This window comes from Thamnophis sirtalis, unplaced genomic scaffold, assembly GCF_051295495.1.
Source record: "Thamnophis sirtalis isolate CommonGarterSnake01/CBP01778 unplaced genomic scaffold, rThaSir2_p1.2 scaffold_1, whole genome shotgun sequence".
Taxonomy (NCBI): Eukaryota; Metazoa; Chordata; class Lepidosauria; order Squamata; family Natricidae; genus Thamnophis; species Thamnophis sirtalis.
In genome coordinates this window covers 87,888,492-87,900,519 of record NW_028261381.1, presented here as the reverse complement: position 1 = coordinate 87,900,519, position 12,028 = coordinate 87,888,492, and the positions used below count along the sequence as shown (strand labels likewise).

At 44.4% G+C, this 12,028-nt stretch overlaps 1 protein-coding gene across 2 annotated transcripts in view; it reads left to right on the top strand.

The window, feature by feature from the left end:
* KIAA1549L (KIAA1549 like) overlaps positions 1-12,028 on the top strand; it is a 178,634-nt gene that overhangs the window by 111,436 nt on the left and 55,170 nt on the right. For both annotated transcript variants that reach the window (XM_087718436.1, XM_087718445.1), the window contains exon 12: positions 11,468-11,658. In XM_087718436.1, coding sequence (XP_087574562.1) covers positions 11,468-11,658 — 191 coding nt within the window. The remainder of the gene's footprint in view (positions 1-11,467; positions 11,659-12,028) is intronic.

The following is a 12,028-nucleotide window of genomic DNA, read 5'->3' as shown; positions in this document are numbered from 1 at the left end:
AAAGCCCCATTTTAAAATGGTCAGATAAAAAGGGCTGCAACAGTTGGAAGTTGGTGCACCAGTTGCGGCCCTATTTGGACCGGGAGGCACTTCAAACAGTCACTCATGCCCTCATCACCTCAAGACTGGATTACTGTAATGTGCTCTACTTGGGGCTGCCCCTGAAAAGTGTTCGGAGACTATAATTAGTCCAGAATGCAGCCGCGCAAGCGATATTGGGTGTACCAAGGTACACCCATACTACACCCATCCTCCGCAAGCTGCACTGGCTTCCCATTGGTCTCCGAGCACGATTCAAGGTGCTGGTTATCACCTTTAAAGCCCTACATGGCCTAGGACCCGGATACCTATGAGACCGTCTTCTGCCGCATACCTCCCTAAGACCAATAAGATCGCACAGGATGGGCCTTCTCCGGGTGCCTTCAGCTGGACAATGCCAGCTGGCGACGCCTTGGAGTAGGGCCTTCTCTGTTGCCGCTCCGGCCCTATGGAATGAGCTACCCCCAGAGATCCGGACCCTAACCACTCTCATGGCCTTCCGTAAAGCTATTAAAACCCGGCTTTTCCAGCAGGCCTGGGGCTGTTGACCTCTTTATTGAGGTCCAGCCCCCCTTTGACTGGATGCATGTTGTGTTTTTTCTTAATCTTGTTGTATCTTATTGTTTTAATTCTTTTTTAATATTTTTCATTTCCGTAAGCTGCCCGGAGGCCTATAAATTCAATACATGAAATGAAATTAAAAACTGGGGGGGAGGGGGGGAGCTTCTTTTGAAACAAGAAATAGAGCAGTTCCAGCCAATTAATAATTTATCTGCCAGTCCATTAGCCTCTTCCCACATCCTGCTGTGCTGCCTCATTGTGGTGGGGAAGGGATGTTCCTGGGAAGAATGAACAAGAACACTGGAATGTATGCCAAGAATATATGACCCCAACAGGGTCACCCAAAGGGTGAAGTTCCTACTAGTTTTGCGGCTAAAGGAAGGAGACATCTATTTCGGCAGCAGCAATATAGGAAGTTGCTGGAGGTGGGTTATCACTTTAAGCATATTTTCATATTGTGTGGAAAAGGCAATGGTAAAAACCACTGCTTTATTTTACCAAGGAAACCACATGGATAGACAAGAAAAAGTAACTGATAACATCAAGCCAGATAATGAGTCCCTCAAGTTGGATAGCTGTCAATATGCTGTTGAGGAAGAGCAGAGGATCTTTCAGAGTACAAAAATGTTTATACAAAGGTCAGATTAAAGCCTTTGGGATTTTTGTTTTTGCTGATGATGTTGTCATGCAGGAAAAGGAAAGTAAAAGCTGCAAAGAAAGAATAATAGTGGAATATAAATTTAAGAAGCATTAACATTGGAAAGCTCAACGTACTGAAAAATGAAATGAAACAACTAAAATGGATATTTTAGACATCAGCGTGAAACGGACTGGAATTGGGTGCTTTCAGTCAGAAGATCGCTCTGTTACTACTCAGGGCAGAAAAAACAAAGAAGGAACAATATAGTTTCATGGTTAAAAAGGATGTAGCTGTAGCAGTTCTTGGGTATAATGCAGTTGGTATAATATCAATTAGATTTCATGGACAATTCTTTAATATGACCCTTATCTGAGTTTGTGCTTCAACTACTGATGCAGATGAAGAAGAAAGTTGCTATGGTCATGTTCAGTTTAAAAGCTGAACAGGATGTGCCGTTTATGAATGGAGATTAGAATGCCAAAATTGGAAACAGTATAGAGGAAAATGTAGTTGAACAGTATGGCCTAGAAAAGAGAAATGAAGTGGTATGATTTAATAGTTTCTGCCAATCCAGTGATTTCTTCATTACTAATGCAGTCTTTTAGCAACCAAAAGTTGCTTATGTATAGGGACATCAGCAGATGGAGTACACAGAATTCAAATTGACTTTATTACTGGCACAGGGAAGTGGAAGAGCTAAATTATAACAGCAAAGATGTGGCTAAAGCTGACTGTAAAGATATAGATGGAAATTGACAGAGAAAAACAAAGTCTACTAAAAGATTTCCAAAACTCAAAAAGACATTTTTATCTGAAATTGCTATGCTTAAGGTATTTCAGTGAAGAGATAGCAACAAATTCAAAGAAGATAAAGGAAATATTCAGAAAAAGAGTACCAGATACTGAAATTCTGTGCAATAGAGTTACCCATATCCAAGATTAGTGTTGCTTTACAAAACTCTAGTAAGATCACACCTGGGAAACTGCAACCAATTTTGGTCACCATACTACCAAAAAAGTTGTTGAGACTTTGGAAAAAGTTCAAAAAGAGCAGCTAAGATGATCAAAGGGGACTCATGATAGCAGTATTCCAGTATTTGAGGGGTTGCCACAAAGAAGAGGGGATCAAATTATTCTCCAAAGCACCAGAGGGCAGGACAAGAAACAATGGATGGAAATTAATTAAAGAGAGAAGCAACTGGAATTAAGGAGAAACTTTCTAACAGTGAGGATAATTAAACAGTGGACAGCTTGCCTTCAGAAATCATGGTGCTCCATCACTGGAGGTTTTTGAGAAGAGACTAGAGTCACTTGTCTGAAATAGTATAGGTTCTCCTGTTGAGCAGGGGGCTGGATGAGAAGACCTCCAAAGTGCCTTCCAGATTCTATTCTACTCTAATCTACTCTACCCTACCCTATCCTATATCATCTCTTAGACAGTATTTCCTACTAGCACAAACCTCTGACACTAGAAGATGAAATTAGATCAGCACTCTGATCATTAGCAGGTCAGAAGTTTACTGGAGTTAATGGAATACAGGTAGTCCTTGACATACGACCACAATTGAGCCCAAAATTTATGTTGCTGAATGAGACATTTGTTAAGTGATTTTACAACCTTTCTTGTCACAGTTGTAAATCACTGCAGCTAAGTTAGTCACACCTTTGTTAAATGAATCTAGCTTCCCCATTGACTTTGGTTGTCAGAAGGTCACAAAAGCTGATCACCTGACCCCAGGACACGGTCATAAATATGAACCAGTTGCCAAGAGTTTGAATTCTAACTATGAGGATGGTGCAATAGTCATGAGTATGAAAAATGGTCATGTCACTTTTTTCAATGCTGCTGCATTATTATCTTAACAGCTGCAATGATTCATTTAAGAACTATGGCAAGAAAGGTTGCAAAATGGGACAAAACTCATTTAACAACTGCCTCGCTTAACAACAAAATTTTGGGGCTCAATTGTGGTCATACGTTGAGGTCTATTGTATTGTTTCTACGAGACAACACCAACTTGATGTAACATAACTGATCAGCAGTTTGAATCAAGCAAGTGTTGGTGATAGTCCTTCCAAGCAAATTTAATGTGAGGGTTACTCAGGCCTATTCTTCTGCATGGTTCAAATTGCTGTTAGATATCTAGTTCTGAGTTGGGTAGTTTCAGTTCTAACCAAACTTCCATATTTCCATAGCAGTGATGCCCTTTCAGAATCTTCACTACCTTGGTGAATGTATAAGTAGAGATTTGCAAACAGAGAACTTTTTGGCACATATTGCATCCTGATTATAAATCTGTATACCAGAAAATAGTAATGCAAAGCTGATTAACAGTTGGAGTCTCTGTAGTTTTATAGACTCTTAATGTTGAGCCAAAAATCAGGCCAAATAGGATGAAATTGGAGGAATAGGAGGAAAGGGAACTCTCCCAATACAATTTCCACATAAGCAGCGGGTCCCTATCCTAAAGAATTCACAGTTCCTGTTTATCAGCAGGTAGAGGTGTGACCAGGAATTATGATTAGTGTGCTAGTTGCAGCTCTACTTGAGGAGAGAAGCCTCATCTACAGTAATTCATGTTGTATTACCACCTATTGCAATGAACTTTACATTAAGTTGCCGTTAAAAGATATTCTTGCAATTTGCAACTGGTCCAGAATCTGCAATTGGTCCACAAAGCAGTTGCCTACAAGTTTATTGGTGTTCATGGCAAGCTATTCATAGGCTACCAGTTAGTTTCCAGGTAAAATTTAAGATGCTGATATTGACCTACATATTCATTTATGACTTGTATCTGGATACTTTCAGGTCCATATGCTCCAACCATCATCAGCACAACCAATTGGAACAGCTAGAGGGAAACTTCCTTGAATCTCACATTTCTAAGAGATTTATGTGACTAAGATTAGTTAGTGATACTTTTTTAAGGAAGTGATGAGCTTCAAACCAGGCACCTGATAGAGATCAGGTTGGCATTCTCCTTGTCAGTTTTGCTGAAATTTTTTTTAAAAAGTTATTTTTGAGGACTTACTTTGAACCTATGTGAGATTGATAGGGTTATCATCCTATTTAGTCTTTTTGTTTTGATTGGTTTTAGCCCATCATGGATGTTTTAATTTTTGTTTAGATAATGTCTAAGCTGCCAAGAGTTGTTGCAGCAGGGTAGAAGAAAAATAAAATTAAAAATTAATGTATGATAACATTTTGAAAATTAATTGATTATTGACTTGACACATCTTGTTTATATTTAAAAATGAAAACATATTATGCCTGTTAAGAATTGAGAAAGGATGAGAAACTTTGCCTGTAGTTATTCAATCTGTTATATTTTTCTTTTAAAAAATAAAGAATTGAAAACTATAGATGTAATTTGGGTACAGATATATAGATGATAGGTGCATGTGTGATTCGTGTATAGATGCTATCAACTGTTTATTTCAACAAAGTAATGAATAATTTCAGGTTGCAGGAAAAGTAAAGTTTTTATGAACCAACTTTTTGAACATTGAGATGTCCAGCATTTTAAAAAAAGATGTTTGGGTTCATAGGAAAAGTTGTGCTTGTGATAAAAGTAATTTGAAACCATTGCGGGTTTCATTCACCATAGAACCATCAGATTCAAATCTTATTGGCCCTATAAGCATTCATTAAGCAAAAGAGCTGTAGTGGTATAGTGGTTAGAATGCAATATTGCAGGCTAATTCTGCTGACTGTCAGCAATTCGATCCTGACGAGGTTGACTCTGCCTGCCATCCTTCTGAGGTTGGTAAAATGAGAACCCAGATTGTTGGGGCAATAGGTTGACTCTGTAAACTGCTTAAAGAGAGACTGTAAAACACTGAGAAGCAATATGTAAGTCTAAGTATTATTGCTATTGCAAATTGTTAAGACTGGAGAAGAAGAGATGATGCTAATACTTCTATTCCTCCTAGGATTTTGTTCAGTAAAATAGTAAAGGATGTTTTCCTGTTGTTTTTTTCCTCGTTTATTTTGTGTCACATAGAAATAGGGATTTTCTATTCTGATTAAGTAATCTTACCCATATATGAATAGTGACAAGTTTCAAAGGTGCTAATATTTAGTCACAGTTCAGTTTCTGCAGAAATAAATTGTTTTTATATTCTAAAGTTTATATACAGACACATATTATACACAAGCTGACTGTACAGATTCATAGTATTATTTCAGTTGATTTTGTTCCACAATTGGAGTGTTAGTGGATCGTAGACCTACATCAAAATAAGCTTTCTGTTTACTTTTCAGAACTAATTCCAGGATTACCCTATTTTACTTCTGCACACACAGCTACTAATCCTGGTCCAACCGTATTAATTAGTAATGAAAAGGGGAGAGGTTTCCCACTAAAATTACCATATTTTTTGGAGTATAAGACACACCAAGGTTTTGAAGAGGCAAATTTTAAAAAAAAGTTTTTGCACTCTACAAACCTCCCAAAAATGGCCCGTTTTTAAAAAAAAAAAAAACGGGCCTGTTTTATGTAAAAAAAAAAAGCCATGGATAGCCTTTAGGAGGCCTATAGAGTTGTCCTGAGGGCTGGGGAGCCAAAAATGAGCAAAAAACAGCCTTTGCTCATTTCTGCCCTCCCCAGCCCCCAGGAGCTCTCTGAAAGCCTTCTACAGACTCTGCACGGCCATTTTGGTGAAGGGGGTGTTAAATATTGGTTAATTGTTCTGACTGTCAGTAACATCCTCTGAGCTCTCTGATTGGCTGAGAGCTCCAGAGGGTGTTGCCGACGCACTGTTATTGTTGATTGGCCGAGGGACTGACGTCAGCAGTTGCTGTCGCGTCCCCGGCCAGTGATTGGTTAAACAAGAATATAAATACCTTGGCGGGAGTTCTCCGTCCCTTGAATCGCCTTCAACCGAATAAAGAGTTCTTCTTGTTTGAAACCCTGGCTGTGCGTTGTCCCTCCGTCAATACTTAAAACTGGCGACGAAGGTGGGATTCGGCGATTCCACGCAAGCCTAGGTTTAAAGACAGAGAGTTTATTCCAGCTAGCTGCTGTAAGTCGCTGTCCGCGCCAGCACCGAACGCTGAGGAAAATTTTTCCTGTCACGACTTCAGTCCATCCGCTCCTCACAAGTCAGTTTAGCCAGTATGAATTCATTGCCGCCTTTCGCTCCTTTCGGATCCGCCGGCGAATCCTGGGAAGGATTCATGGAGCGCTTTGAAACATATTTAATCGCAACTAAAAATCAGGCTCAAACGGATGAGGAGAAGTGCAGCTTTTTCTTATCATGCTGCGAACCCTCAATGTTTGCCTCAGCCAGAGCCATGGCTGCTCCCAGACCCGCATACAAATTGGGCTGGGACAACTTGATGGCCAAATTAAAGGGGCACTATGCCCCAACGCCATCCAAAATTGCCCGCAGTTTCGCATTCAGGAGGCGGGTACAGAAGCCGGGGGAGACGATCAGTCAATTTTTGGAAGCCCTGCGCACTGTGGCGGCCCAGTGCGATTTTTCGAACCTAGAAGAAAACCTAGTCGAGCAGTTTGTGTGCGGTGTGCGGGATGTACACTTAAGAAGCCGCATGTTCCGCCACCATGACATTACGCTGCTCCAAGCAGTCGAGATCGCCAGAGCAGCTGAGCTCTCGGAGCAATCGACCGCCGATTTGGAACGGCTACAGCTGTCAACTAACCCGGCACCGGCCTCACAAGTGCATGACATTGGCTATGATGATATAATCCCTTGTGAGGACCGGGAGCCAGACAACATCGATCAAGTCCGCGCACAACCACGGCGGAAGCCACCTGCTCAAGCCACAGCCGCACCGCAAAACGCCAGGGTGCCTTGCCTCAGCTGCGGAGGCCGCCACGACCGCCAAACGTGCCAATTCAAAAATGCAATCTGCCGCCGCTGTCAGAGGCAGGGGCACCTCGCCCAAGTGTGCCGAGCCTCCTTGCCGGCCCCTGCCTTCTTCCAAACTTCTGAGAGGACCAAGCAGCAACAGCGCCGCCAGCAGAGACCAGCTCGCAGAGGAGATGACTGCCACACTGTTTCCGAGCCGCAGGAAGTGGAGACTTCCATCAACCAGGCCTCCTCAGGCAACCGTAAAATCACGGCCAATGTCCACCTGGCAGGTCAGCCTTGCCAGATGGAGGTGGACTCCGGCTCCTCCCGATCGTTATTATCTTGGGACATGTTCTCAAACCTCTGCCCTACAGTTCCCCAGAATAAGTTAGCCCCATCCCGGGTACTCTTAAGGGACTACCAAGGGAAGTTGATCCCTGTTCTGGGATCCTTTCCTATCCCTGTTAGATATGGCAATTTCAAGGGAGAGCTGCCAATCATAATTGTAAAACACAATTTGCCGGCTCTTCTTGGCCTTGATTGGTTTAAGACACTGGGACTGTCCATCGGGGGGGTCCACCAAGTGAAAACTGCGACAATTGAGGACGTCCTGCAGGAGTTCTCTGATGTGTTTGATGGACAGCTGGGGTGTTATAAGGGAACCCCCATCTCCCTTAGCTTAGATCCTCAGATTGCTCCTATTAGGCTGAAAGCCCGCAGGGTGCCTTTTGCCTTAAGGGCCAAGGTTGACGCCGAACTTGACAAATTATTGGCGCAGGGTGTCATCGAGCCAGTCGATCATGCTCCATGGGAGACTCCCATAGTTCTTCCGGTCAAGCCGGATGGCTCGGTGAGAATCTGCGCCGACTACAAGTCGACGATCAACTTGGCCCTTCAGGCAAACCCCTATCCAGTCCCTGTTGTGCAACACCTGCTCCATTCCCTGGGGCAGGGTTGCATATTTGCCAAACTGGATATGGCGCAAGCCTATCAACAGCTCCCGGTGGATGACGATGCGGCGGCTGCCCAGACCATCGTCACTCATCGTGGGGCTTTTCGTTGTCGCCGCCTACAATTCGGCGTATCCGTGGCCCCGGGGATCTTCCAAAGTCTCATGGAGCGCCTGCTCCATGGACTTCCGGGGGTAGTGCCATATTTCGATGACGTTCTGATCGCTGCTACAAGCCGCTCAGAACTCATCGAAGTATTAAGGAAGGTCCTCTGTCGTTTCAGGGGCGCGGGATTAAAATTAAAAAGCAGCAAATGCTCATTTGCTGTCCCTAGGGTAGAATTCTTGGGCTTCTTAATAGATGCCCAAGGCATTCACCCTACACCCTCTAAGATTGCCGCCATTAGGAACGCCCCTGCTCCCACCTCCAGGGCGGAGCTACAGGCGTTCCTAGGGCTGCTCAATTTTTACGCCCCCTTTATTCCTCACAAGGCGTCACTAGCCGAGCCGCTGCATCGGTTGCTCGACCGATCCGCGGCCTGGCACTGGGGAAGCCGCGAAGCGCATGCGTTCGCGGCTGTCAAAGAGACGCTGACGTCATCGGCAGTCCTCATTCAATATCATGATGGGTTGCCTCTGACGTTGGCGTGTGACGCCTCCCCATTTGGAGTAGGGGCTGTCCTGAGCCATATCCTCCCTAATGGCTCAGAAGCCCCTGTGGCCTTTTATTCTCGGACACTCTCCTCGGCGGAGCGCAATTACAGCCAGATCGACAAGGAGGCTCTGGCTGCAGTGTCCGGGATTAAGAGGTTCCACGATTACCTCTATGGTCGGCACTTTACCCTTGTCACCGACCATAAGCCACTCCTTGGGCTTTTGGCGGGGGACAAGCCGACCCCCTCCATTCTATCCCCCCGCATGACTCGCTGGACGGAGTTCCTCGCAGCGTATTCTTATACGTTGCTGTACCGTCCAGGCAAACAGCTAGGGCATGCAGATGCCCTCAGCCGTTGCCCACTCCCGGAGACGGACACCACCTTCCAGGAGTTCTTGGCCGAGCAGGGGATCCGGCATGCGCCCATAGCCCCGTACCACCCGGCCAGCAATGGCCGGGCGGAACGGGCGGTCCGCTCAGCTAAGGAGGCACTGAGCCGCATGGACCGGGGCGACTGGCAGGCGAGGGTGGCGGCTTACCTGCTAAGCCAACATTCCACCCCCTGCCCAACTACCAACAAAAGCCCCGCGGAGCTCTTGATGGGCAGGCGCCTGCGGACTCCCCTGGATAGGCTTCACCCGCTCTATTCAGGGGATCAGCCGAGCAATCTGGGGGTCCTCCCTCCCCGGTCCTTTAAGCTAGGAGATCCAGTGTGGGCTCGGTCGTTTACGGGGGAACCAAAATGGGTGCCGGGTGCTATCGTTGCCCTGACTGGCCCATGTTCTTTCAGGGTCCAATTGGCTGATGGAACCCAATGGAGACGCCACCTGGATCAATTGAGGAGGCGTCTCCCGTCGCAGGCCGGTGGCCGCGAACCCCTGAGCGACAACACCACAGCCCCGGGGTTGCAATGTGAAGCCTTCGCCACTCCAGGCCTCAACCTGCACCAAGCACAAACCCCTCAATCCGAGAGACCACATCCAGGGGCCTTTGCCACACCAGGCCCCCTCCTGTTTCAACAACAGCGTCCTCAATCCGGCAGTCCGCAACCGAGGGCCTTCGCCACACCAGGCCCTGCTTACCCAAGCGCCGCCCAAGGGGACGCCAATCCAACAACTCAATCCGAGGACGCACAGAGAATTCCCCCCACGACAAGTGACGCGCCCCCACGGCTACACCTACCGTTGCAGTTGAGCCCGCCTTCTGGGCCTTCCCGAAAGGGTGTGCCTCGGAGCTACACTCCCTTCGGGGAGGAGCTACCACGAGGAGGTCCTCCTCCGCCGACGACTTCTCCTGCAATGAGAAGATCTGGGCGGGTCCGGCGCCGCCCAGCATATCTTAAGGACTACGCATGCTCCGTTTCGGGCATGCGCAGAACTGGGGGAAAGGGGTGTTAAATATTGGTTAATTGTTCTGACTGTCAGTAACATCCTCTGAGCTCTCTGATTGGCTGAGAGCTCCAGAGGGTGTTGCCGACGCACTGTTATTGTTGATTGGCCGAGGGACTGACGTCAGCAGTTGCTGTCGCGTCCCCGGCCAGTGATTGGTTAAACAAGAATATAAATACCTTGGCGGGAGTTCTCCGTCCCTTGAATCGCCTTCAACCGAATAAAGAGTTCTTCTTGTTTGAAACCCTGGCTGTGCGTTGTCCCTCCGTCAATACTTAAAAGGGGGTGGGGTTTGGGGAGGCTGTATTCAGTGTATAAGATGCACCCAGATTTTCAGCCTCTTTTTTGAGGGAAAAAGGTGCTTCTTATACTCTTAAAAATACGGGATATATATATTTATAGTTCTGGCAATGGTTGTTAAGGCATCCTATTTTTTCCATTCCAATCCCAAATATATGACAATATATTTGGACAGTGGATGTTATAGTTCTACCCCTTAAATTTACTTTACATATTGTGAAACTGTCCTGCTTCCCAAGAACACCTTCCTATGATACCAAAGGGAAAGCCATAAAACTTAAGCTAAGCACTTAAATTATCTTCCTTTTGCTCAAATTTAAGATGTGTGATAGTTACAGATAAATTTTTGATTTAAAAAAATTGAAATAAGAATTCTGTTTCCATTTGTTTTAAACCATGTGTTACAAATTGTAACAGCTCAGTTTAAACTACTATTTTAGAACCGGTGTACTTGTGTAATATGTAATACATCTGTTATGTAATTTATTGTCATAAGAATAGTTAATATTTACATGAAGCAGATGGTATTGTGGATAACAGACAATTGTGTCCCACTGGTAAAGTTTAAAAATGGATATGTTCCAAGATGTAGTTTAAAAGTGTGAAATACTGGTTTCTATTTTGTAGTTTACAAGATTAATATTTCAAGGCAAGTAATTTTTGCAAGGTCAAAAGTATATTTTCTTTTCTACTTGTCTGAATCTTTTTGTTGATTTCAGTCCAGTAAGTCAGTAGCTGTTTAAAAGTAAACTTGTGTCAGATCGAATATCAACCTGTGATGCTTTTCAAATGCTCACTTGTTGTTTGCAGTGTTTTCTTTTTTACCACCACTGTTCCTGGAATCTCTTGCCTTTGTTGCCATTTTAACTGCAACTCATATGAGGATATTAGGGATGCTAAGAAGTTGAATCCCATCAGTCACACCAGCCAAAAATGGAGGCATGAAATTGGACTAATCTTACTTTGTTTAAACAGTAGATGTTATATTTTGTGGGGAAAAATGTAGCTTTAAGTTCAGCTTTAAAATACTTAAAGTGAATACCAACTCATTAAGTACATACTTTCATCACTTTTAGATACATGCAATGTATATCATTGAGTCCCCACTTTTTTTCCAGCCGGTTCAAGGTTTTGACTACGCCAAGCAACATTTAGGCCAACAAGGGACTGAGGATGATGTTTTGCCTGTTACCCAAGAGACTGTAGTTTTGCCTGTTCCGGTGAGAGATGCCCCTGCATCCCAGGAAAGGGAAATCGTTCAGGATGGGAGCACAGCAAAAACTGCCAAGTCCAATGACACAAGAAAGAGGTGAGCAAGATCAGCAGAAAGACTAGGGATTAGATGGTTGACAGATTTTTGTAATGGTTTCCGTGCTTACAATTTCAGTCTTTTCAAACACACAAAAATCTGCTCAAACCTCTGTGGCACAGATATAGTTTTAAACACTTAGATTTTTAAACAAGATATCAAGAAAAATAATGCATTGTTAAAATATCTGCATGTGTGAGACCTAATCAACCTGTTTTGAATGGAATTATAGTGCTGCAAAGAAATTGGTTCATATTTGAGGGATGCCCTAGACACCCAATTGGTTCCACAATACAGAAATCCTTTTCTAATTTCACATTGGTGCACAAGATCCAAAGCCATCTGAACAAGGACAGTGACATAGAAGAGA